The sequence below is a fragment of the Dendrobates tinctorius genome, unplaced genomic scaffold (assembly GCF_039654945.1).
Source record: "Dendrobates tinctorius isolate UK_male_01 unplaced genomic scaffold, ASM3965494v1 ptg000046l, whole genome shotgun sequence".
Lineage (NCBI taxonomy): Eukaryota > Metazoa > Chordata > Amphibia > Anura > Dendrobatidae > Dendrobates > Dendrobates tinctorius.
Window position 1 is genome coordinate 69,413,071 of NW_027361714.1, and position 27,401 is coordinate 69,440,471.

At 44.8% G+C, this 27,401-nt stretch overlaps 1 protein-coding gene across 1 annotated transcript in view; it reads left to right on the forward strand.

Annotated features, from left to right (window-relative positions):
- HDAC2 (histone deacetylase 2) overlaps positions 1–27,401 on the forward strand; it is a 107,954-nt gene that overhangs the window by 25,493 nt on the left and 55,060 nt on the right. The window contains exon 4 of the mRNA XM_073575984.1: positions 4,858–4,932. Within this exon, the coding sequence (XP_073432085.1) occupies positions 4,858–4,932 (75 nt within the window). The remainder of the gene's footprint in view (positions 1–4,857; positions 4,933–27,401) is intronic.

A 27,401-nucleotide genomic window follows, 5' to 3' on the forward strand; every position in this document is an offset into this window, starting at 1 on the left:
ACCCTCAGGTCTGTAAACATAAATCAACACTTACATTTGCTTAGACGGTCTTAGGCTAACCATGTGGGGAGAAGTCATCCAAACGTCTCCACTCATCCGAGTTCCTTTTGCCATGGAATTTCCAGCTCGAATCACCTCCCAACTGAGTGAGTGTGCTCTGTAGTTCTGGGTCATGACATCATAAAAGGGGCCGAGTTAACGGGGTCATCCCCTTTTCTCTAAGTTACACTTTTGGTTCTGAAACCTTCTCGGCTATATAACTGGGCTTGAGAACCTAGCAGGGTATCCCCAGACAAATCATTCATCTTATATTGAAATTAGCTTTGTAATGACATCAAACACTAGCTGTTTATTCCACTCTTTATAGGAGAACTCCGTTTCTCTGGTTCTGTCGATACTAGTATTTAGCAAGAACCACTGTGGTGAAGCCCGAGCGGGGCATGTTACCAATATGTAATTTTCATCTCTCTGTCGTGTATTGTTTCCGAGATCCGGCCTCTGTAATATTTCCCATACTTATCCAAGCACATGTTGCTTCACTAGCAATCCTGGCAGTGAAGGGGGGGAGGGGAAGTTGGCAGGAAGCAGCCAGAGGCTGCTGCCTCATCTTACATGTTGTGTTACACTGGTGTGTGTGAGCTGTGGGTGAGGAAGGGGGGTCGTAGGTGCTGACAGGCAAAAGTCTCATCGTAGTGTAGAGAATGGAAGATTCTGGAATGTTCCGGAGAAGTCATATCTTACATTATCATTACATGTTTCAATCAAAATTGGCTCTATTTTTGATTCTCCGCCCACACACACTTCCTCCTTCTGATAAATTTGAATTTTAAAAATCCACTGCGTTTTTTTCCGTCAAATCCGCATGAAATCCGCAAACCTTTTTACTCCTGCGGATTTGAGTACCTCAATGGAAGTCAATAGGGGAACAACACTGCAGATCCTCAAAAAGAATTGACATGCTGCGGAAAATAAAAAGCTGCAAATTAATTTTCCGCAGCATGTGCACACCAATTCTGGATTCCCATTGATTATCCTTGCTTGAGCAGTCATTTGCAGATTTCGTACAATACCGCTCAGAAAAAAACCGCTGCGGATCCGCAACAAATCTGCAATGTGTGCACATAGCCTAAGGAACACATCAGACAGGTCAGGGATAAAGTTGTGGCTAAGGGTTAACTGTTGGGTTATAAAAGAAAAAAATATTCCAAGCCCTGAACAGCTCACAGGGCACTGTTCAATCCATCATCAAAAAAATGGAAGGATTATGGCACATCTGCAAACCTACCAAGGCATGGCTATTTCACTAAACTGATATCTCAAGCAAGGACAGCTCTAATTGGATATTGAAGAATATAAGGGGTGCTCACTGAACTCCAAAGGTGGTGCTCTCCAAGGTATGTAAGTAGCAATCAAATAACAAAAATCTTGGGCACTCAAATGAAAATTTATTGTCCAATGTAGAACAACGAGGCAAATACCACCACCACCATACAAAAAGGCAAAAATCAATAGACAGATTATCTTCCGCAACGTTTCGGCACAAGCATGCCTTTTTCAAGCAGAATCTGCTGTAGGAAAGGATTACACGTAAAGGGATCTAGTCTCCGTTCATGCCTGCATGGTGTGGGAGCAATGATAATCCTTTCCTACAGGAGATTCTGCTTGAAAAAGGCATGCTTGTGCCATACCGTTGCGGAAGATAATCTGTCTTTCTATTGATTTTTGCCTTTTTATATGGTGATGGTATTTGCCTCGTTGTTGTACATTGGACAATAAATTTTCATTTGAGTGCCCAAGCCTTTTGTTATTTGATAGCTCTAATTGGACAAGCAGCCAAGAGGCCCATGGTCACAGGAAGAGCTGCAGACATCCACAGCTAACATAGGAGAATAGTCGTTTATTTCACAAATCGGGCCGTTTATGGAATAGTGGCAAGAAGAAAGCCTTTTTTTTAAAGCAATCCATAAGAGTTGCTGTTTGCAGTGTTCAATACTCCATGTAGAGGATACAGCTAACGTGGATGAAGGTGCTCTTGCCAGATGGACCCAACTTTTTGGGCTAAAAACAATAAACTATATGTGGTGGAAACCAAACCCTAAAGATCACATTGAAAACACTATCACACTGTTGAGCATGGTGGTAGCAGCATGCTGTGGGGATCCTTTTATTCAGCAGGGATTTGCAGCAAAAATGCAACGTGTGACCAATCCCATACACATTTTTCTCTAGTCCATATATATTAGATCAGCCTGGTCCAACGAAAATCAGTATGCACTCCAGGGTGTTTTATTTGCGATACATTGTAGCATGTGTAACTGGACAGGGGAGAGCTTTGATGTTTTGATATATGGAATACAATTGTAGCAAAATCTTAGGTGTGAACATGGCCTCTTTGGGTGTAGAACTGCAGTTCAGCAGGAAGTGTAGCACTTTTAATCACTTAAAAATATCTAAACTTTCTTTTTTTTTTTTTATTCAAATTTAGTAGGTACTTTAATTGCCTGCTGATGGGTTGAGGTGCTGTTCCTATAACCCGCCCCCCCCCCAAGATCACTCAGTAACCTCCTGAAAAGTGTGAAACAAGAAGACAAGAGAATATGCCACTCTTGTGTGTACAATGAGATTGGAGCTGTATACCCTTGTCTGCTGTGCTGCGCATTGTTCAGGGGTTTACTGAGCAATCAGTGGTGATCTCAGGATGTCTCTTTTCCCTGGAAAAATCATTCCCCTCTTCAACTCTTGACCCAGCTCCTCCTTCTTCCCCTGCCTGGGACTTTTGCAGTGATATATGACTCATGCTGGTAAAATTGGCCTGTACTTTCTACATAGAGTTTAGAAGGATTCCTCTAGTCATTTTAATCACCTGAGGTCATAAACCTAATGGAAAAGAGAAGAATTAACTGGGTAGGAAGGCAAAATGAGCAATTGTAAGTACACAGTGCTGTAGAATATGATTGCAATATATTAAAGAAGCACTCCCATCAGAGCTTTTCTCAATATATTGCAATCACTATACTATATGGCACTGTGTACTTACAATTGCTAATTTTGCCATTCTACCCAGATAAGGCTAGGTTCAGATTTGCGGATGTCAGAGCTGCGGAGGGCTGCATAGTTCCTCTGTGAAGCTCTGCCTACTGCTGCACCTCCTCCGTTCAGCTCCGCCTACATCTGCATATGGCCTGCCTACCTATGCTTAACATTGTGTATGCAGGCCATGCGGATGTATGCAGCTCTCTGGCACCCCCCCGCTTACCCTCAGGTCAGTCAGGGACCTACACCTGGGATAATTGGTGCTGCTTCAATGAGGACTGGCCACCCGGCACGCTGCAGTGAGGGAATTATAAAATGTTCTGGCCGCAGCCACCCAATTAGCAGTGGCAGTGCGGCAGTGGGCGGAGCTTCACGGAGGAACTATGCAGCCCTCCACAGCCCTGACATCCGCAAATCTGAACCTAGCCTAATTCTTCTGTTTTCTCTGCTCTATGTAGAAAGAGGGAGTCTCTTATCCCTGCATTTATCATTCCCCTCTACAACTCCTGACCCAGCTGCTCACCCCTCACACTGCCATAGTTTGCAGTGACTCATTACTTGTGCAGAGAAAACTGACCTCCTGTTTCTACATAGATCTTAGGAATCAGCTAGTCACTCTGATCATGTGATGTCATAGATCTAATGGAAAAGAGAAGAATTAACTAGGGAATAGTACAAAATGAGCAATAGTAAGTGCACAGTGCTATATAATATGAATGCAGTTATTAAGAATTTTTAAAAACATTGATGGGAATGCTTCTTTAATTCACCACAAAAAAGATCAAAAAATGCTTTTCTACCAATGTTTATTTATGAAGGTGTTCACCATGTGGGAAAAATAATGAATTATTTAATTATGTTAATTATAACCGTTATGTGTTACCAATTCTATATATCGCTATATCTCTGTACCCCAAATTTATGGTGCTTGCCACTAAGTATGTAGCACCAGTACTGTAAATGTGCAACAACATGTGGTGCCAAGCAGTTTTACATTTTCCTAGTTTTGCAGAGCTCTTGGTTAGATTATGTGTATATAAACATAGCATGCTATGAATTCTGTTCCTTTTTTCTGCTACATGTAAGGGTGCTTTCACATTGCGTTTAGGCACCCATTCAGTGGCCCTGTGGGGGCTCAAGTCCGAACCCCCCCCAGGGCCATAGACTATAATCGTGCATCATTTTCGGGCATGTAAGCCTACTAGAAACGGACTCTCGGACGTTATAGACTCCATCTGTGTGTCCACCTCCAGTAGGCATATACGCCCGAAAATGATGCATGTCAGAGGGCACATTTGCTCTGTCAGTACCAAGGCTGTGCAGTCGGTAAGACAGGACTCCAACTCCTCAATTTGCATGTCACTGACTCCGACTCCCTCATACCAGGGCTGTGGAGTTGGTAAGCCAAACCTCCGACTCCAACTCCACAATTTCCATGACACCAATTCCAACTCCACCAAAATGGGCTCTGACTCCGACATCACGACTCCGACTCCACAGCCGTGGTCGGCACCGACCACTGAAAAGAACGCAGTGTGAAAACGCCATAATGGGCATTTCCTCAGCACATTCGTATGCATCGTGTAATCTGGAAATCTACAACAATTGCATCCGATATGAACTTGACTTCAGAAAGCTTCATTTAAAAGGTGACGTTCCTGAGCCCCAACCTTTGCATACTTTTAATATGTGGATTCAATATTAGTCACGCTATGTGCATTATTCATCTAAAAGAAAAGCTGTGGTTTGCATTTGGTTAATCTCATTTCTATCATGTCTTGTACAATGAGTCGCCACATATAACTTATATTGTATATTATTCAGTCAATGTAGGAGAAGACTGTCCTGTATTTGACGGCCTGTTTGAGTTCTGTCAGCTGTCTACTGGAGGCTCTGTTGGTAAGTGTACTGAATTCCCTTATTATCTATTTTGGTAATGTGTATATATACAGTAAATAGAAAGTCTTCACCTCTTAAAATAAAAATCATATCAAGAAGAACCATTTTAGAATTTTTTCCCACCTTTCTTGTCACCCATAGTCTGTACAAATCCCTTGAGCAACAAAGTGAAATCGTTTTTTTTTTGGAGGAGGGTACTAACAAAACTCAAATAATGTGTTTGCATAAGTGTGAACACCCTTTTATAATTGGGGATGTGGTTGTGTTCAGAATTGGTCAATCACATTTACTCTCATGGTATATAGTGGTCAGTCCATAGCTGCCTTCATTTACAGTGACTTTGATTACTCCAAATAAAGTTGAGCTGTTCTAGTAGATTTTTCCTGACTTTTTCTTATTTGCATTTTCCAGGAAAAGTTATGGTTTGTAAACTGCTTACAACACAGCCAAGGGATTTTATTGTAGAAAGTTGTCAGTCATGAGAAGGGTATGCAAGGTATTTTCCAAGGCATTAGATATACCATGGAATACTGTGCATACTTTCACCAAGAAGTGTCTTATAGGAGTTGACTTTCCTGACTAGGAGCTGTGTTATGTGCCGACCATGCTTCTGCATGCTCAAGCAGCGCCATTACACAATACATAGCAGGGGGGAACTTTTTTCAAACGCATTCAATTGTGGAAATCATTTTTATTCCAAAATCTATTCATTTTAAATGTATTTTGAGACAACCCCTTTAAATGTGGCGCAACAGTGACATTACTTAGAACTGGATATCCCGTAAAAATTGGTGGAAATACCAGAATAAAATTATTCTGGGGGGCTGCCAAGAGGTCTACAACAACATTAAAGGAATTTTGGTTAGCACTGGTTATGTGCTCCATGTGACCACAGTCTCATGTAATCTTTATATGTCTGGCCTATGGGATAGGGTAGCAAGATGGAAGCATTTTGTTCCCCAGAAAAACATCCAAGCCCGGATGTGTTTTGCTAAAATCTACATAAAGTGTGCCAAAAGCTTGTGGAAAATGTTTTATAGTCTAATGAGAGAGAGTTTTTTGGCTATAATTCCAAAAGGTATGTTTTGCGTGAAGCCACTACATTACCAAAGGAACAACATACTCTCAGTGAAGCATGGTGAAGGCAGCATTATGCTTTGGGACTGTTTTTTGATAGTTGGAACACGTGCTTTAGTCAAGTTGGAGGAACTTGCAGGTGCTTCTCACAAAATTAGAATATCAACAGAAATGTAATTTTATTTCAGTTCTTCAGTACAAAAAGTGAAACTTGTATATTATATAAAGTCATTACAAACAGAGTGATCTATTTCCAGGGTTTATTTCTGTTAATGTTGCTAATTATGGTTTACAGCCAGTGAAAACCCAAAAGTCATTATCTCAGTAAATTAGAATACTTTATAACACCAGCTTGAAAAATTATTTTAAAATGCGGAATGTTGGCCTACTGAAATGTATGTTCAGTAAATGCACTCAGTACTTGGGGCTCCTTTTGTATAAATTACACCATCAGTGCGGCGTGGCATGGAGGAGATCAGTCTGTGGCACTGCTGAGGTGTTATGGAAGCCCAGGTTGCTTCGGTAGCACCCTTCAGCTCGTCTGCATTGTTGGGTCTGGTGTCTCTCATCTTTCTTTTGACAATACCCCATAAATTCTGTAGGGGGTTAAGGTCAGGTGAGTTTGCCGGCCAATCAAGCACAGTGATACTGTTGTTTTTAAAAGGGGTATTGGTACTTTTGGCAGTGCGGACAGGTGCCAAGTCCTGCTGGAGATTTAAATTTCCATCTCCAAAAGCTTGTCGGCAGAGGGAAGCATGAAGTGCTCTAAAATGTCCTGGTAGATGGCTGCGCTGACTTTTGTCTTGATAAAACACAGTGGACCTACACCAGCAGATGACTTGGCACCCCAAACCATCACTGATTGTTGAAACTTCACATTAGACCTCAAGAAGCTTGGATTGTGGCCTCTCCACTCTTCCTCCGGACTCTGGGACCTTGATTTCCAAATGAAATGCAAAATTTACTTTCATCTGAAATCAACACCTTGGATCACTGATACAGTCCAGTTCTTTTTCTCCTTGGCCCAGGTAAGACACTTCTGGTGTTGTCTATTGGTCATGAGTGGCTTGACACAAAGAATGCGACACTTGTAGCCCATGTCCTGGATACCTCTGTGTGTGGTGGGTCTTGAAGCAATGACTCCAGCAGCAGTCCACTCCTTGTGAATCTCCCCCAAATTTATGAATGGCCTTTTCTTAAAAATCCCTTTAAGGCTGCGGTTATCCCTGTTGCTTGTTCACCTTTTTTCTACCACACTTTATCCTTCCACTCAACTTTCCATTTATATGCTTGGATACAGCACTCTGAACAGCCAGCTTTTTTAGCAATGTCCCTTTGTGGATTACCCTCCTTGTGGAGTGTGTCAATTACTGCCTTCTGGATGTCTGTCAAGTCAGCAGTCTTGTCTTCCCCATGATTGTGGAGCCTACTGACTAAGACGAAGGGACCTTTATAAATATAACTTTTGGGTTTTCATTGGCTGTAAGCCATAATCATCAACATTAACAGAAATATACACTTGAAATAGATCACTCTGTTTGTAATGACAATATATAATATATGAGTTTCACTTTTTGTATTGAAGAACTGAAATACATTAACTTTTTGATGGCATGCTAATTTTGTGAGAAGCACCTGTATTAGCCAAATATCCATTTTGCATCAATTGAAAAATTGTGGGTGACCTGAAAAGGACTGTAAAAAGGAGATGCCCTCACAATCTGACATATTTGTATTGCTACTGCATGGAAAAGTGAGCAAAGATTGTCAATTCAAGGTGTGCTAAGCTGAAAGACTCATACTCAAAAAGCCTGAAATGTCAAAAATTCAAAAGGCTACTTCAACAAAGTGGAGTGGAAAAATAAGTGGTGTATTTTTCAATTAAATTGATTATGGGTGACATTAAAAATTGAAAAAGTTCTGAAATTAATCTTCTTGGTGTGACTTGGGTTAAAAACCTTGCATTTTAGTTATATATAGACTTTTTACATCCACTTTAAGTGTGCAGGTTATGCCGATTTAACTATATCAGTGGGCTGGTTACCCTTATTACTAATATCCGTAATGTATATCATGGTGCTGGTTACCTCCATTACATATTATCAGTAATGTACATACCCTCTTCAACATTGTAACTGCAACACCAAGAAAGAAAAGCCATGGAGTTATGGAAATCAATAGACATGGTAATGATATGCAAATGTGAAAAAATGAAAGCAAAATTTCCAAAACCTCGCAATTTATTTAGTATCATGTATGTGCCCCACACGCAGAAATGCATGCACTTACGTGCCTTGGCATGATCTCAATGAGGTTATTAACCTCTTACTGCTAAAGCCAGTTTTTACTTTCCTTTGTCCACAGCGCTGCCCACATTCCCATGCGACAAGTGTTTAATGCGTTAATAGTAAAGGATCTATTTTATGGGATGGTTAGTGCCACTTTTTTTCTCATCTCACCAAAGACTGTTTTGCGGACCAGGCCAAATATTTCAAATCTTACATGATATGTGGTAATATCTCTCGAATGTTTCTACATTTCAGTGATTACGAGATTGTGGTTATTTCTCCTTCGTCTCATTGGGGGACACAGAGACTGTGGGTGTGTGCTTCTGCCGTCTGGAGGCTGACACTAAGTATACAAAAAGCATACACCCTCGCCCCCAGACCGGGCGTAACTCAGTTTTTTGCTTAGTGTCTGATGGAGGCACACGCAGTCTGGAGCTCCAGACTAGGTTTTTTTTTTTTTTTTTCTATGAAGATAAGACAGGGGCGACGGATCCTATAGAGAGGGTCCGATCTCCCCAAATCATCAACGGGCGACCACGTGTGAGTAACCCTCCACGTGTTTCTCTCCAGCACCGAGGGACACATCTGGGACTTTTCCCCAGACAACCATTTTTCTTTTTTATTTTGAAAGAGGCGGCAACGCATCCTGATAAGAGGATTGCGGTTTCCCCATCGTCCCCAACGGGCGAGCACGTGTGAGCGATCCTCCACGTTGTTCTCTCCTGCAACGTGGAAATGCCCCTACCACCCCTAGGTAGTGAGTCCAGGGGTGGAGTTGGAGGCGCAGGTAAGAGGGATTGAAGCGGAGAGAGCCTCCCCCTCCCTGCCCTGGGAGGGGGTTGAGAAGCACCTCCAGAGAGCCCCCTCGGCGGCCCGGCTCACCTTTTGTTGATAGGCCGGGACCAGGTAGTCCGCCTCTCACCCGGCGCTGCCCCCGGCGGGTAACGCCGCACGCGGAGCGCGGCCGGAGCCCCGCGGGCGGCCGCGGCCCCCGCTGTATGGGGAGATCCGTGAGCGCGCGCGCGCCCGCCGACTTCCGGGGATGGCCGGAAGCCCCGCCCACTAACTTCCGGGGGCGGAGAGCGGCGGGCGCGCACAGTGACCGGGGAGCTCCCGCCCCCTCCCTCCAACGCCGCACGTGGAGTGCGGCCAGAGCCCCGCGGGCGGCCACGGTCCCCGCTGTATGGGGAGGTCCGGAGTCCGCGCGCCCGCCCGCCGACTTCCGGGGATAGCCGGAAGCCCCGCCCACTAACTTCCGGGGGCGGAGACCGGCGGGCGCGCACAGTTACCGGGGACCTCCCGCCCCCCTCCTTGCATTTCCTCGCCGAAGTGGGGCCGGAAGCCGCCCCCTATCTCCCGGAGTGCGAGTGCCCCGGCGGGTAACGCCGCACGGAAGAGACGCAAAGTTGGGCCATTACCGGTGGGTAAGTGCATCCCCGTTGCGAGTGCCACACTAGTAGTCAAGGAAGGGGTTATCCTCCTCCTCCTACCCTACCTTGCAATATGTCTGGCAAAGGGAAAGCTCACTCTTTCCTATACGCTGTTTGCGTTTCCTGTGGGGTCAGGCTGCCTAAAGCACAGCCGGGTAAATTTTGTGAAGCCTGCGAGTCGGAGCGAGCCCAGGAGCCCCCCATTGTTGCAGAGCCCAGAGGTCAGGACCCTCCAGAATGGGCAGTGTCTTTATCAAACTCTATGATGTCCCTTACAAAGGCAATTGAGTCTCTCCAAGGCCCAGGCAGGGACAAGGATGGTGGTCTGCCAGCGGAAGACAGCTCGTCCACGTCTCAGGACCCTCCGACCGTTAGAGGCCGCTCCAGCACCAGAGAAGCTCATAGCAAAAGAGCTCGTTCCCCGTCGGCCGGACCCTCTGGGGCTTCGGTGGCGGGTATTAGGGTATCTCGTTCCCCGTCGCCGAGCTCAGGAAGCGAGCAGGATGAGGAGGAGGAGGAGGCCTGGAATCCAGAAAGCCTGGGATACCAAGACTCGGTGGACAGCCTCATTGAGGCAGTCAACCAGACTTTAGAGATCGAGGACGATGTGTCCACGGCCTCAGGTCACAAGGTCTCCTTCAAAAAGACCAGGCGACCGCATAGAAGGTTTGCCACGCATCCGGAGTTCGAGGAGCTAGTTCAGAAACATAGGGAACACCCGGATAAGCGTTTTGCAATGCAAAAAGCGCTGCAAGCTAAGTATCCGTTTCCTCCTGAACTCCATAAGGGATGGGTGGAGTCGCCAGTAGTGGACCCACCGGTATCACGTTTAGCGTCAAGATCGCTATTGTCGATACCCAGCGGTTCCTCTATCAAGGACCCAACTGATCGCCTTATAGAGGGGCTTGCCCGCTCGGTGTATGAGGCAGCGGGGTCGGCCCTAGCCCCCTCCTTTGCGGCTACTTGGGTGGCTAAGGCCATGGTTTCGTGGGCGGACGCTCTGCAGAATGCCCTCCAAAACAGAGACCTGCCTGCGGAGGTCTTGGAGGTGACAAATCAGATCTTAGGGGCAAGTGATTTTCTCGTCAGCGCCTCTCTGGACGCGGCCGAGTGTTCTGCGGTGGCAGCAGCAAATGCGATCGCCATTAGGCGAGCATTATGGCTGAGATTGTGGAAAGCGGATTCTATCTCCAAAAAGTCCTTGACCTCATTGCCTTTTCAGGGCAATCGGTTGTTCGGTGAGAAGCTTGATAAGCTTATCTCAGAAGCCACAGGGGGGAGGAGTAGTTTCCTCCCGCAGCAGAGGACTTGGCCAGCATTCAGGCAGACACAGAGGCGTTTTCGGCCTTTTCGTAACCCCTGGAGGGGGACTTCGGCCAGAGCATCCACCTCCGCAAATGATGGTCAGATTAGGGAAAGGCAAATCTCTTACAGAGCCAATCCGCTGGGTAGAGGCCGAGGCCGTTTTGCCCAGAACAAGGGGGGCCAGATCCCAAAAGCCTCCAGCAAAATGACTCGAGGCGCTTCGTACCTACGGACGACAGAGTGGGCGGACGCTTACTAAGGTTCAGCCACGTTTGGGTCGCAGTGGCACGCGACGCTTGGGTGGCAGAATTGATATCGTCCGGGTACAAGATAGAGTTTCTCGGACTCCCGCCACGGCGATTCTTCCGTTCCCGGCTTTCCGGAACAGAGTCGCAGGCGGAGAGTTTGTTACAGGCCATAATGACGCTACAGCGCAACGGGGTCATTGTCCCAGTACCGAAAAGCGAAGAGACACAAGGTTTTTACTCCAACCTGTTTTCGGTCCCCAAAAAGGACGGGACAGTAAGGCCAGTATTAGATCTAAAAATCCTGAACAAATTCATCAGAGTCAGGCGGTTCCGGATGGAATCCCTCCGTTCGGTCATTGCAGCCATGGATCCAGGGGAGTTCCTGGCCTCGATCGATGTGCAGGACGCATATCTGCACATTCCGATTTTTCCCCCACACCAGAGGTTCCTGCGTTTTGCGATCGGAGGGCGACATTTTCAATTTGTTGCTCTGCCCTTCGGGCTGGCCACTGCTCCCAGAGTCTTTACGAAGATAATGGCGGTGGTTATGGCCATCCTGCATGCTCGGGGCATAACGGTACTACCTTACCTGGACGACCTTTTGGTAAAGGGGCCGTCGTTTCAGGCGTGCCAGGAGAATGTCAGTATCACGCTGGATACCCTGGCGTGTCTAGGCTGGTTGATCAATCGGAACAAATCGTCCTTGGTTCCAGCCCAGAGAATCGTATTCCTAGGCATGGTTTTCAACACCTCCCGGGGGCTGGTGATCCTCCCTCAGGACAAAGCGCGAAAGATCAAACAGGGGGTACGGAACCTTCTACAGCCAGGCTCCAGATCCATCCGGTACGGCATGAGTGTGTTGGGCAGAATGGTGGCGGCGATGGAGGCAATCCCGTTTGCCCAGTTCCATCTCCGTCCGCTTCAGCATGCGCTCTTGTCAGCATGGGACAGAAGGCTGCTATCCCTCAGTCATCGGTGCAATTTGTCTCCGCTGGTCCGACAATCACTCCGATGGTGGACTCGCGACTCGTCTCTGGTCCAGGGGAAACCCTTTCCCCCGGAACAGTGGTTGGTGGTGACGACCGATGCAAGCCTGCAAGGTTGGGGAGCAGTTTTCCAGAGTCACACAGCCCAGGGGCGGTGGTCCATTCAGGAGATAATTCTCCCGATCAACATTCTGGAGATACGGGCAATACGATTGGCCCTGCAACATTTTCAGTGTTTCCTGAGACACCGGCCGGTGCGCATTCAGTCGGACAATGCTACAGCAGTAGCATATGTCAACCATCAGGGGGGCACGCGCAGCCAAACAGCCATGCGCGAGGTTGGACTGGTACTGCGTTGGGCCGAAAAGAACCACGTGGTAATTTCAGCGGTGCACATTCCGGGAGTCGAAAACTGGGCGGCAGATTTTCTCAGCCGACAGGGGGTCGCGGCAGGGGAATGGTCCCTGCACCCCGAGGTTTTTCAACAGATCTGCCAACGGTGGGGGACACCAGACGTGGACCTTATGGCATCCAGAGAGAACGCCAAAGTGCAAAGGTTCGTCGCTCGACCCGCAGGCAATCACAGCAGACGCTCTGGTGCTTCCATGGAGCCAGTTTCGTCTCCCATACCTGTTCCCCCCGCTACCTCTGCTTCCAAGGGTCATCAGAAAGTTAAGGAGAGAGAAGGTTCCAGCAATTCTGCTAGCGCCAGACTGGCCTCGGAGGGCATGGTATGCAGATCTGGTTCAGCTAGTGGTGGACGTACCCTGGCGTCTACCAGATCGACCGGACTTGCTGTCCCAGGGGCCGATCTACCATCCGAACTTAGGGGCCCTGTGTTTGACGGCGTGGCCATTGAATCTTTGCTGTTAACACAGGCAGGATTCAGGCACGATGTGGTGGCCACGATGGTGAGTGCCCGAAAACCTTCCTCGGCGAAGGTATATCATCGGACTTGGGAAGTTTTTTTCCGTTGGTGTAGGGATCGCGGAGTGGCTCCTCTGGTTTTTTCAATCCCCAACGTACTGGCTTTTTTGCAGGCAGGGCTGGACGCAGGGCTGGCTCCGAGTTCGCTCAGGACGCAAATCTCGGCCCTGTCGGTCCTTTTTCAACGAAAGGTCGCTTCGGTCTGGCAGGTTAAGACGTTTATGCAGGGGGTTTATGCATTTAGTACCCCCCTATAAGGCGCCGACGGAATCATGGGACCTGAACTTGGTGCTCAGGGCCCTTCAGGAGCCCCCCTTCGAACCCTTACAAGAAGTCTCCTTACCTTACCTGTCCAGAAAGGTCGTTTTTCTGGTAGCTATTACGTCTATTAGGCGGGTTTCGGAATTGGCGGCTTTATCTTGTAAACCGCCGTTCTTGACTTTTTATAAGGATAAGGTAGTTTTAAGGCCAGCTCCCCCCTTCTTGCCGAAGGTTGTCTCTGCATTCCATATCAACGAAGACATTGTCTTACCTTCGTTTTGCCCGGCACCGGTGCACAGGGTAGAAAAGGCTTTGCACACACTGGATCTGGTAAGAGCTCTTAGGAGGTATGTGACAAGGACAGCATCTTTCCGCCGGACAGACTCTCTATTCGTGATCCCAGAAGGGAGACGGAAGGGGCTTGCTGCGTCCAAAGCGACTTTGGCCAGATGGGTTCGCCTGACGATTCAAGAATCTTATGAAATCAGTGGCACGCCGGTTCCGGCAGGGATCAAGGCACACTCGGCTCGAGCAGTGGGTGCCTCATGGGCACTGCGACACCAAGCTTCAGCGGAACAGGTGTGCAAAGCAGCTACCTGGTCCAGTTTGCATACGTTTGTCAAACATTATAACGTACATACCCAGGCATCCTCGGATGCAAGCCTGGGAAGAAAGATTCTTCAGGCAGCAGTTGCGCACCTCTAATCAGGGGCGCAAAATTGCATGGATTGGGTGAGCTAAGATCCCGCCCAGGGACTGCTTTAGAACGTCCCACAGTCTCTGTGTCCCCCAATGAGACGAAGGAGAAACATGGATTTTTGTGAGTACTCACCATAAAATCCTTTTCTCCGAGACGCTCATTGCGTCTCAGCACCTTAGAGACCAGCTAGGACGCTGGTCTCTAAGGTAAATATCGGGTTACTAAGCGGCGCGCGTCACTTAGTTACCCGATGTGTACATTAGAAACCTGCGTGCTTGCGCCGGTAGCTGCCAGCACGCAGGTTTCTAAGGTACACATCGGGTAACTAAGTGACGTGCGCCGCTTAGTAACCCGATATTTACCTTGGTTACCAGCTCCCAGCGCCTGCTTAGAGCGCTGGAAGCTTCGCTAATCGTTGGCCCTCGCTGCCACACGCAGCGATGCGTACTGGCCAGTGGGAGAGCAATGATAAAAAAACGGCCGTGCGCTATCAGCGATACCCGGTGGGGGGGCCAGTCGCTGATCCCCGTCACACATGGCAATCTCGCTGGTGAGATCGCTGTGACGTCACAAAATCAGCGATCTCGCTAGCGAGATTGCTGTGTGTGACGGGGCCTTTACAGAGAAAGTCATACTTTAATATTCACCAAGGTTCGAGACAAGTCGACAGGCAGGTTCCATGGCGACTTCCAGGGCTGTGCAGTCGGTAAGCCAAACCTCCAACTCATCAATTTCCATGACTCCGACTCCCTCATACCAAGGCTGTGAAGTCGGTAAGCCAAACCTCCGACTCCAACGCCTCAATTTCCATGACACCGACTCCACTAAAATGGGCTACGACTCTGACTCCACAACCCTGGCGGCTTCTTCCAGTGACTTAGAGATCTCTCCCTATAGACGCAAGCTGGTAGAGACCTTTGACACCAGGGCAGCAGATAAGCCACTATGGACCCACCTGCCCGACCAGTTTCGTGCAGCTTCGTCAACATTTCAGAGTCAAGCATACTTGACTGAAATCATACAGTCTGTATCTGATTCAGTTTCCCTTTAACCTTTTACCACTCTGTGACAGATATATCTGTCATTGAACTTGTCAGCAACTTTGGTGTGTGCTCAGAAGCAAAGCCCACTCCACAGAGGGCAGATGCCGGCTATATTATATAGCTAACATCTGCCTTTAACAGCAGTGATCCGCGTGCCTGGCACTTGCCGCTGTTAACCTTTTACATGTTGCTGTGAATACTGACAGCAGCATTTAAGTGTCGTGATCTGGCCCAAACGTTAGTTTGGGTGCCCATCGTCGTCCCCACCTACTCAATCGCAGGGAGCAGGAGCAGGCTGAGCACCCCTATGCCTGTCATGTCCTTCTCCTCAGACATCCAGCCTCAGGCTGGTCATCAGAGAAGACTGTCATTTTTACTGTATACAGCAATACTGTGGTATTGCTGAATATAGTAGAAGCGATTAAATGATTTCAGGTTCAAGTCCACTAAGGGTATATTCAAATGCACTAAAAGTTAGAAGAAAAAAGTAACACAAAAAAACCTGTAAAGAGAAAAAAAAATTGAAAATACATAAATGTGGGGTTTTTGTTGCTGCAACTCAGCAATACGAAGTAATCAAAGCATATTCATATCTACCCCAAAATGGTATCCATAAAAACATCAGGTTACCATGGAAAAAAAAAGCCCACAGTTTTATTGATCACACAATTAAAAAATGTTACAGGTCTTGGAAAATGGCGACTCAAGCAAATTATTTTTTTTTTTCATGCAAGTTTGGTAACGTCACAATGATAATGACCTGGGGAATCATGTTAATAGGTGATTTTTAGTGTGGAATGAGCACTATAAAAACCAAACCCCAAAAATAATTGTGAAATTGCAAGTTTGCAATTTCACCTTACTTAATTTTTTTTCCCCATTTACTTGTACAGCATATAACAAAATGGATGGTGTCCCTTAAAAGTAAAACTAGTGCCACAAAATACAAGCCCTCATATGGCTATGTTGGTGAGAAAATTAAAAAATATACAGCTCCTGGAACAACGTGAGGAGAAAAATGAAAGCTCAAAAAATGGAAAATCTCACCTTGGGGGTGGGGGTTACATGACATTTTTTCTTTGTGTTAGAATTAAGGGTGCCAGCAATTCTTCATTTATTTTTTTATGAAATCGATAGAACCTTTTAATTTTAAGAATCAATTTTGAGGGGCTTTTATGCCAGAAAACTCACAAACAAGATCCCATTTTAAACTCTTCGCCCTTCAAATGTTCAAAACTCCATTTGGAAACCTTTTCGGGTGCTTCACAGCAATTAATGAAAACTAGATGAAATTCTTTTTTTATTAAACTTGTGTTAGCCCCAAATATTTAAATTTCTCAAGGGTAAAAGGAGAAAATGGATTATATAATTTGTTGTACACCGATACCTCATATGTGGTCAGAAACTACAGTTTGAGCTCTTAGAAGGGAAAGCGCGGTATTCTATTTTTGGAGCGTTAATTTGGTTGGACTAGACTGCAGGCCCATATCACTTTTGCAGAGCACTCTAGATGCCAAAACAGCAGAACCCTCTATCCCCACCACAAGTGACCCCATTTTGAAAACTACACACTTTAATGAATGCTTAGATGACTATCTTGAACCCTCAGGTGTTTTTAGAATTTTTAACATTGGACCTTGAAAGTTAAACATTACATTTTAATCCATGAAACTGTTTCCCAAATTTCTCATTCTCACAAGTGTAACGAAATTGCACAATAGAGCACTATTTGACGTTCTTAGATTTTCCTAGAATATTTTGTTGACTCAATTTGCAGAGCCCATTGATTCCATGGTGCTATACATGACAAGGGATTACATACATGATCCAAATGTAAAATACGGTGAACAACCTTAACAATGACAGACTGGAACAAAAAAGAGAGAGCTTTGCCCTCGTGGCCTTAGAGTCTTCAACATAATGGTGAAGGAGACGGTAGGATAGGGGATTGTGGCAACTCTGCAGGATCATTGCAGGTAAGATTTCTTGAAGAGCTGGGTTTTCAAGTTCCACCTGAAGATTTTAAAAGTGGTGGATAATTGGATGTGTTGAGACACAGAATTTCAGTGGATGGGTGACACTCGGGAGAAGTTTTGGAGGCGATTGGGTGAGGAATGTATGAGTGTGGAGGAGAGAAGGAGGTCTTGTGGGGGGGGGGGGACTGAAGGTTGTGTTGGAAGATATGGGGTGATTAGTTTGGAGACATGTTATGGACGGCTTTGTAGGTCAACGTTAGCAGTTTGAACTGGATGCATTGGGGATTTGGGAGCTAATTAAGCGATTTTCAGGGGGAGAAAAGCAGAGGAGTAGCATGGGCAGAGGTGGATTAGTTGGCCAGGAGAGTTCAAGATGGACTAAGAAGGTCCAAGAGTTTTATAAGGGAGGCAACAGAGGAGGATATTGTAGTAGACTAGTTGGGAGATGATGAGGGCATGCACTGATATTTTAGTAGATTTGGGGTCAAGGAAAGGATGGATTCTGAAAATATTTTTTAGTTTGAGGCGGCAGGAGGTGGAAAGAGCTTGGATGTACAGTTTGAAGGACAGGACACAGTCAAGGGTTACTCTGAGGCAGTGGACTTCTGGTACTGCAGAAAGCGTGGAGCTGTTAATTGTGATAGATTAGGTAGGGGGTTAGGTGAGATGGTGGAAAGAGATCAGTTTTGTCCACGCTGAGTTTTAGGTGGCGAGAGGAGAAGGCAGATATGGCTGATTGGCATTCTGGACAGCAGAGAGGTGACGTCTAGGCCAGAGAGGTACAAGTGCTTCTCACTAAACTAGAATATCATCAAAAAGTTATTTTATTTCAGTTCTTCAATACAAAAAAGTGAAACTTGTATATTATATAGAGTCATTACAAACAGAGTGATCTACTTCAAGTGTTTATTTCTGTTGATGATTATGGCTTACAGCCAATGAAAACCTAAAAGTCATTATCTCAGTAAATTAAAATAATTAACAAAAAACACCTGCAAAGGCTTCCTAAGCATTTAAAAAGGTCCCTTAGTCTGTTTCAGTAGGCTTCACAATCATGGGGAAGACTGCTGACTTGCCAGATGTCCAGAAGGCAGTCATTGACACACTCCACAAGGAGGGTAAACCACATAAGGTCATTGCTAAAGAAGCCGGCTGTTCACTGAGTGCTGTATCCAAGCATATTACTGAAAAGTTGAGTGGAAGGAAAAAATGTGGAAAAAAGTGCACAAGCAACCTGGATAACCACAGCCTTGAAAGGAGTGTTAAGAAAAGGCTATTCAAAAATTTGGGTGAGATTCACAAGGAGTAGATTGTTGCTGGAGTCATTGCTTCAAGAGCCACCGCTCACAGATGTATCTAGGACATGGGCTACAAGTGTCGCATTCCTTGTGTCAAGCCACTCATGACCAATAGACAATGCCAGAAGTTTCTTACCTGGGACAAGGAGGAAAAGAACTGGACTGTTGCTCAGTGGTCCAAGGTGTTGTTTTCAGATGACAGTAAATTTTGAATTTTTTTTTTTGGTAATCAAGGTCCCAGAGTCAGAAGAAAGAGTGGAGAGTCACTCAATCCAAGCTGCTTGAGTGGAGTGCTACCATATAGGGAACCTAAAAGCGAGGAAAGTAGGTAGGAATAGTTAGAATATGTAGAACACAGCAGAGAGACAAATAAGTAAAGATACTACTGGAAGGATATGTGGATTGTTGTCAACTATTGTATCAGAATACCCAGCTTTGGTGCTGTGATACAGCCCCTCACAATTAGTCTAATTTATATATGGAGGCAGTGGAATGAATGGGTGAAAAAACGTCGTGTACATGCTGTATATCACAAGTTGGCGCACAGTGTAAGGTAGTGGGAAAGTAAGGTGTACGCCCTGATAGGTCAGCACACGGCACACATGGGTGTAGTTTGCACAGTGCCACAGTATGTTTTTAACAAAAGTTCTGGAGGCTTTATAGCAAGGATAAGCAAAAAAACTTAGGGAAAACGGAAATAAACCAGCACTAAACAAGAACATTAAGTGAAAAAAGACTTAAAAATGTATTGCAAAAGTACTCTTAAAATGCATACAGTTATCATTTCGATCAATAAATTGTATTTTATTTGTGCTTATCCCAACTGATATTACAATGATCTAGAAAGCATATTAATCCATTGGCCAGTGGGACATAACTCACAAATCAATAACATTTTCTGCATGTGTTGATAACCACAGTGACATGTCAAATAATGAAGTGTATGTACAGAACTGATGCATAACCCAGTGTCTCAAAATAGTGATATCATACATGGCCAGTTAGTGATGTTGCAGCCAAATCAACATTGCAGCATGTAATCCATGTACTCCTCCATATTGGGTCTAAGGGGTAATGTCTCTCTCCGTGGAAAGTGCCAACCGTTATAGGCCATGCAATACTTCTCTGCAAATAGCCTCTTCTACAAATGAAGTCTGGCTTGATATCTTAGGCTGGGTTCACATTGCGTTAGGGGGGTGCGTTTAACACATCCGTTACATAGCATTAACGCGTTAGCGCACCCATAGACGGCCATAAGGTCATAATCGGCATGCGTTAGCGATTTGCCGTCATTCTGTGACGGACCCTCGGACGCGGTCTGCGGCGTCCGAGGGTCCGTCACTGCTAACGCGATCACGTTAGAGAGTGGCGTTAAAGCAATACACCAACGCTATGCGGCGAACGGACTGCATTAACGCTATGTGAACCTGGCCTTATGCTGAGTCATGTGGCAAGCCTCGTTAAAGAGTTGATAGTGACTTGTGGGATTGCAGCCCTAATAGGTGGCACTAGAGTCTAAGTCCTGTTCCTCTCTAAAGAGGCCCCTCGCATCGACATTGTAATGATCGTTCATCTGATGACAAATAAAATTGAGCTGGTTACCATGGTGTATATAGGCAAGCAATCCTGTAGTACAGTATGTCAGGCAAGTGATGTTCAAGCAGTGTCGGTTACTATGTTAGCATAATTTCTAGATCACTCTATTCATGCACACAAACATCCATGCCACCCCATAAATTAATGTCTTTTTGTGTCCAAAACAAGTGTTCATGCTAATGTGTCTACAAGATGAGTGACTGCATAACTTCTGTGACCATACCTAACTTTCATAAAATCAAGTAAGGACTTAAAGTATCTATATTAGATTTGAAAATCAATACATGAAGTAGGAGATTCTCAGTCCACAAGCCATGTTCACTATTCATCCAAGTAGGATAGCGTCTTGACATCACACCAACACGTTTCTTCATCCTCCTTTGGTACTTTTTATATATATTCATCCGTGACATTGATAATACACCGTCAAGAAGAAAATGTTGTGGAATTATGGAAATCACAGGATCGATAGTTATGTTAATAATAAGCAAATGCTGAAAAAATGGAAATAAAATCTTCAAAGCATCTCAATTAATTCAGTATGGGGTTTGAGCATCACATGCAGAACTGTACACACTTGCACACCTTGACATGATATCATTGAGCTTTTTAGTCATTGACAGAGGATTGTTCTGCCACACTGAATGCACTTGGAGAAGCATGTCATCAAGATCCTATTATGTCAGTTCCATTTGTAATTGCTGATGTCCCAGATGTGCTCTATGGGAAACTGATCTGGAGACTCGTCAGGCCTTGGTAGCACATTTAGACACACTGGCTGCTCACAGTAGCACGTGCAAATTGCTTCTTCAGAGAAAAAGAGGGCTTGAACTCTATAGCGCCACCTGTTGGTAGTAGCGATTCTACAAGTCACAATCAACCCTTTAATGAGTCCTGAAATATGACTTGGGATAAAAGCCAAATCAGAATCTCAATTTGCAGACACAGTATTTCGAGCTATTGGCTCTCGTCAGTGCAAAGTATGAGATCTGGGAAAATAATATGCAAATTGCCTCTTCACTCTCCACAAGGAGAAACCTTAGGCCTGTTTCACACTTCAGTTTTTGTCCATCAGTCAAGATCCGCCGTCTTGTAAAAAAAAAACGGATCCGCCATTTTGCTTGGCGGATCCGGTTTTTTTCCCATTGAGTTGCATTATCGGCAGATCTTGACGGATGGCCATCCGTTGGATCCGTTTTTTTTTGCGGATCCGCCAAAATTTTGACGTCCGCCGACATGCCCGAACGGAGTATGTAACGTTTTTTCGGGCGGCAGGATCCGCACTTCACACTGCGCATGCCCGAAAGACTTCACTCAGCCTGAAAATTAACGCTAAAGTCTGTTCTGGCGGCTGGAAAAAATCTCTCTCGGGCTGCGGTTCCTTTAAAATTCTTCATTCATCGGATCTGTCAAAAAAACGGTCTGGTGGCATCCGTTCACATCAGTTTAGCATCGGATCCGCTTTCCGCCATTTTGGCGGATTTTAACTGACAAAAAAAACTGAAGTGTGAAACAGGTCTTAGACCTCAGTCCAGGGCCTCTCACACCTAGCCAAATCAGTTCTCATTCTTTGCACTGACGAGAGCCAATAGCTCGAAACACCGTGTCTGCAAATTGAGATTCTGGAATATGTTTTGGAATATTATTCAGCACAGGCATGCTTCCTCCCTCCTCCCCTCTTCATAGACTGTGAAGAAATATGATGTGAAGCATTTAGTGAGCTGTACCCTGAGAGAAGCCTGACATTGAAAGTTCAGAGTAAAGCTATCTAATAACATATTTTACAAACTTTATACTTATCTGTCCTATTGATTTAGGCAAAGATTGTTTTATTTCTATCTCATTATACAGTGCATGATTCCCTATTCTTGCAAGAATTTCAGTATACCTTATTTTTTTACAGGACAAAATTATTTTGAGAGTGAGTTTACATAAGATGCTTCTTAGACATTTTGTAATTATGAAGTCGGCTGTATTTGAGCATTTCACAGTGACTCAAGAAAAAAACATTTTGTGTGTCAGTGTATAAGTGACCCAGATGAAAAATGCTGTGATGCCAAAATCAGTGCATACTCAGGCAGTGATAAAAATGCTCCTTCAAGAGCTTCCAATCTAAAAAGACATTTACACCGCTGACACCCAGAAGTTTACAAAGCTGTGATTGAAAAAGATCACAGCAGCACCAAGAAACCAGAGCCCAGCACTTCCCACCAGGCAAAGGAGGAGGAAAGAGCGTCTCAATCATCAGTTACAAGATATTTTGTAAATGACAAAGTTACTGTAACAATTACAGCAGATGTGTTTAAAAGACAGCTCATCGAGCTTGTTGTGAAGGACAGTGTACCATTATAATTTGCACCACCAGATTTTACAGCTCTTAATGTAGAAATGACCCGCAAACTTGGTGTTTCTCTGGAAAGAGAAGTATTAGAAAATTAGTGATTGAAGAAGCCCTTAACCAAAAGGAAGAGCTTTAAAAGACTCGAGATGCTTTGTGTTTCTTAAAATGGATGCCTGCACATGTCACAGAGTGAACTATTTTGCTATCAACGTTCGATTTGTTTGTGACAACAAAAAAATTGTCAATAAGACGCTGGCAGTAAAAGATCCTAAAGCTCATCACAGCAGCCAGTTTCTCCAGGCCTTAGAGGAAAAAGTCCTGCAAGATTACGAACTCAAAAAAGAACAGGTTCTTGCTATAGTAACTGATAATGCTTCAAACATGATAAATACAATTAAACTGATGTATGAGAATAATAAAGGTTAACAGCAACTAGAAGAACATTTCACATTCAGTTTGTTGGAGATGGAAGGCCACAGTCCTGTTCCTATAACGGAGGAACAAACAGATATTACTACAGAAGAACAGCAAAATTATTATTTACAGTTAGATGATTTTGTTGAAGCTGCTTCACACCTCTTTCCTATTCATCACGTGCACTGTGTTGTGCACACGCTGCAGCTGACAATAAGAGAGAGTTTGCAAGAGGGACATGCTGGAACTCTGATTAGCAAAGTGAGAAAATTGGCTATTGCTGCCAGAACCCCTAAAATTGATTGCATCTTGAAGAGACGTGCTGGGAAAGGGGCAATTGTGGTTCAAGCCTCTCGGTGGGGCAGCACCTATTTAATGATTGAGCGATTGCTTTTGCTGAAACCCTTCGTTGTAGATATGGCTAACCCTCAGGTAACACTGTGTAGGTCAATGGACACAGGTGGCTGACTTGAAGGAATTGTTTATTCACCCATTTACAGTGACTAAAAAGTTACAAGCTGAGGATTTAACTCCTGGCATTTTTCTAAAGGAGTGGAAGAACTACTTGTTTTGGCTGTCCCAAAGAGGAGGTTTAATCACAGATGGCATTGTTGTTTCAATGAAACGGAGAGATACACTGCTATTATAAAATAAAATAAAATTCTTCTGGCAGCTGTTTATGTGGACCCGAGTTATTGTATATGGCTGGATGATCAGCAGCTTACTAAAGAAAAGAAGCTCTGGTTGAGGCAGCAGTTAGGATGAGTGGGCTACTGGTTGGCCAAGAGCAAGAGGACTCAGGTCCTGCCAGTGCTGCAGCCATTTCTTCATCCTCATCAGATGAGTTTGACGACACGGAGCAGGCAAAGGGTTGCCGCAGGGAAAAAAATTCCACTCCCATAGAAAACAGATTGACCATATTTCAGCAACATTTTTCACTTGCTCTCAAAGAAGTGGAAGAGTTCAATCGTTCATCAAAACTGACTGTGCACGAGGCAATTACTTTACACCCTGAAATTGTTAGAGATGTTGCCCATGTGGTTACTGCTTTGCCACCAACCCAAGTTAGTGTAGAGAGGTTGTTCTCTAGCCTTAAAATAATAAGGTCAGATTTGAGGTCATCTATGAAGGCGGATCTGATGGAGGCGTTACTATTTCTCAGAACATATTCATAGACTGCACAAATGTTATTTAGTACGTTTTTGTTGAAAACTGTTTTTTTCCACTTACTGCACAGTGTATAATAAATTGTAAATATGCAAAAGTAGTTTGTTCTAAAGTTATATTCCAATAAATATATTTTATGTTCTATCTAAATGGCTTGATTATTATATCATAATAATGATTAAAAGCCTGTTACCATTTTACTACAGTAAATTTATCACTCAACATGAGCCATGTATGTCGGAGTCGTGGAGTCGGTGTCATGGAAATTGAGGAGTCGGAGGTTTGGCTTACCGACTCCACAGCCCTGGTGTCTATACAAACCATCAGAAGACGTTTGCACTGCATTGTATTCTAATGACTCCACGCCACTACTGTAAAAGCTATCGTGGTGCAGAGCAAAATGGCAATGGAGATTCTAATGGAGGTCTGTCCTCTTCAATGCTGAGATACACTTTTGTTTTAGATGCTTTTATGGCTGGAGATTGGTCTAGAGCAGGGATGTCAAACTCAAATACAGAGTGGGCCAAAATAATTAAAAAAAAAGTGGACAAAGTCACGGGCCATCCTTGATATTTTTTTTACCATCCTTCCATACAATATATTGGCCCCACATAGTCCTCCATACAGTATAATAGTCCCATGTAGTACTTCATACAGTATCATGACCCCACATAGTTCTTCATACAGAATAAAAGCCTAAAATAATTTTCCATACAATATAATGGGCCCCACATAGTCCTCCATACAGTATAATGGGTGGGGCGGTGCCGTCATCACAGGTCAAACCTAATCACAATGCGGGCCAGATTTGTCCTTCAGGCCCGAGTTTGACGTGTGGTCTATAGACTGCATGGGCAACATCATGAAGAGACCTTCATGAAGCCATATTTACATTTCATTACAATATCTATAAATCCTGTGTTTTCCATAAATTCATGACTTTTGCTTCTTTGTGTTGCAATTTCAAAAAAGAGTATATAGGTGTGCTGTTTATTCCGGTTATCCATACTAGGGGCCTTCACAATGAAATGTCACACTGGATCTACTCCTGGACTTATGGTGTGGGGTGGCATAAGGTACAGTATCCTGACCACTTTAGTCTTCATTCCAGGTACACTGACAGCTCAGAAATTCTGAATTACATTATTTTGGTTATGGAACCAGTTGTGTGGCCATTTCTCCAAAATGTCCCAGCTGAACATGACAATGCCAAGCCATGTGTTGCTTGTGCTACTGTGAGCAGCCTGCATTGCCTAAACATGCTACTATGACCTGCATCATCTCTGGACTTATGTCCCATCAAGTGCATCTGGGACATAATTGGTCGACAATTGGTGCATTCAGTGTGGCAGAACGTTCCTTTAACAACTACTGTATTAGGCCAGGGTCACACTTGCAACTGCAGTGCGAGAAACTCACGCGAGTCTCTCACCTCAATACCTGGCACTACCGCCGGCACTCGGGACCGGAGCGTTCAGCTGCATAGAAATACATTTAGCCGCACACTCTGGTCCCGAGTGCCGGGTATTGAGGCGAGAGACTCGCGCCAGTTTCTCGCAATGCAGTTGCAAATGTGACCCCGGCCTAATAGTTGTTAAAGGAACGTTCTGCCACACTGAATGCACCAATTGTCGACCAATTATGTCCCAGATGCATTTGATGAGAGATAAGTCCAGCATTTTTTTGGTGTGTTTTCGCAGCTTTTTTTCCCACTTGGAAATGGGCCAAAAACGCTATGGTATCCTTATATCAACTAATTCAGTGAGAATCCTGAAGTGCTATCCACATAATTTGTATTTTTCCTTGAGTATTTGTAGTGCGTTTTTGTCTGCAGCATCTCTATACTTTGTGTGGATTTTTAGCATTTTTCACCCATTAACTTAAATTGAGTCAAATCTGCAGCGAAAACGCAGGTATAAAAATGCAGATTTGCTGTATTTTTGTTTGTGTTTTTAGGAGCTTCTTATGTTGTTTCCCATGCTGTTATCTGTGTGACAGCATGGGAAACACCGGCATGGCGATTCTGATCTGCTGTAACACAACCCCCGTAAGACCTTCTATCAGAGCGCTGCGGGGTCACGCAGGTCATCAGCTGATGAGAAACTACTCCCATCAGGCTACATATGCTGTCACTGATAACAGTGATAGCTGGAGCCGCTGATGGGAGCAGTCGTCTCTCGTCAGCTGGCGCCATACATATTCAAATAAAAATAAACACATTATACTCCCCTAACAACTAATCCCCGATGCCCTAGTCTCCTATAAGCAATCAAAAATAATAAACAACCATATACTATCCTGTCCGCTGTAGACAACGTAATCCAGAGTGTCCCACAGCGATCTCACTAGTAGAACAGTTACATTGGGAGAAGGGACTGCTCTAACTCTCCTCCGGCGGTACACTGACAGTAGCGTCATCGCTCCTGCAGTGTGTAACGCTCAGCTGCAGTGAGAGAGTTCACCGGAGTTCATCAGCTGATGAGCCCTGGCTATCTCACAGCACCTCTGCTGTGTGAGAACTCAAGCAGCGGTGATGCTGTGAGATCACCAGGGCTTATCAGCTGATGAACTCCGGTGCACACTACAGGAGCGATGGCGCGCCTGTGTCAGTGTGTAACCGGCTGTTCTTGAGAACCGTCACATTAGTGACTGCTCTCAAAGTCATCAGGATCGTCGTGGGACATTATGGATTATTATCTTCACGGCAGACAGGTGCGGAATGCGGTTGTTTATTTTTATTTATTTACAGGAAATGTTGGTTTCAGTGGCTTAGGACTGAGTCATTATTTCAAATAAAGGACTTTATTTTGAGTGTGTGTGTTTTTTTTTTTTTTTTATAATCTCGCTGTGGGGTTAGTAATGGGGGACGCCTTGTGGACACCTCTCCTTTACTAACATGGGCTTGATGTCTCCTGGCTGCATAGGTGACATCAACTCCCCATTACATCATTTGCCACCGCTCCAGGGCATGTGGGAAGAGCTAGGCTAAGTGCCAGATTTGGCACATCTTATAGATGTGCCTTTTCTGGGGTAGCTGAGAGCTGATGTTTTTAGTCTGGGAGGGGGTCAATATCCATAGCCCCATCTTAGGCTATTAATATCAGCCCGCAGCTGTCTGCTTAGCCTTTGCTAGGGGACCCTACGTCAATTTCTTTCCCCTGTAAACTAGCCAGTAAAGACTAAGCAAACAGCTGTGAGCTGATGTTAATCGCCTGGGAACTTTATGGCTATTGGCTCCTTATCAGAATATTAACATCAGTTGTTGGCTTTCCCTCTGCTGGTTATGATATTTGCTCTGGAGTCCACAATAATTTTTTTTTTCTTGTAAAAATTATCAGTAAAACACAGAAAAAAGAATGAACCAGCTCACTCACTACGGCTTGCTGAAGCACGGAACTCGTGCGGTCACACT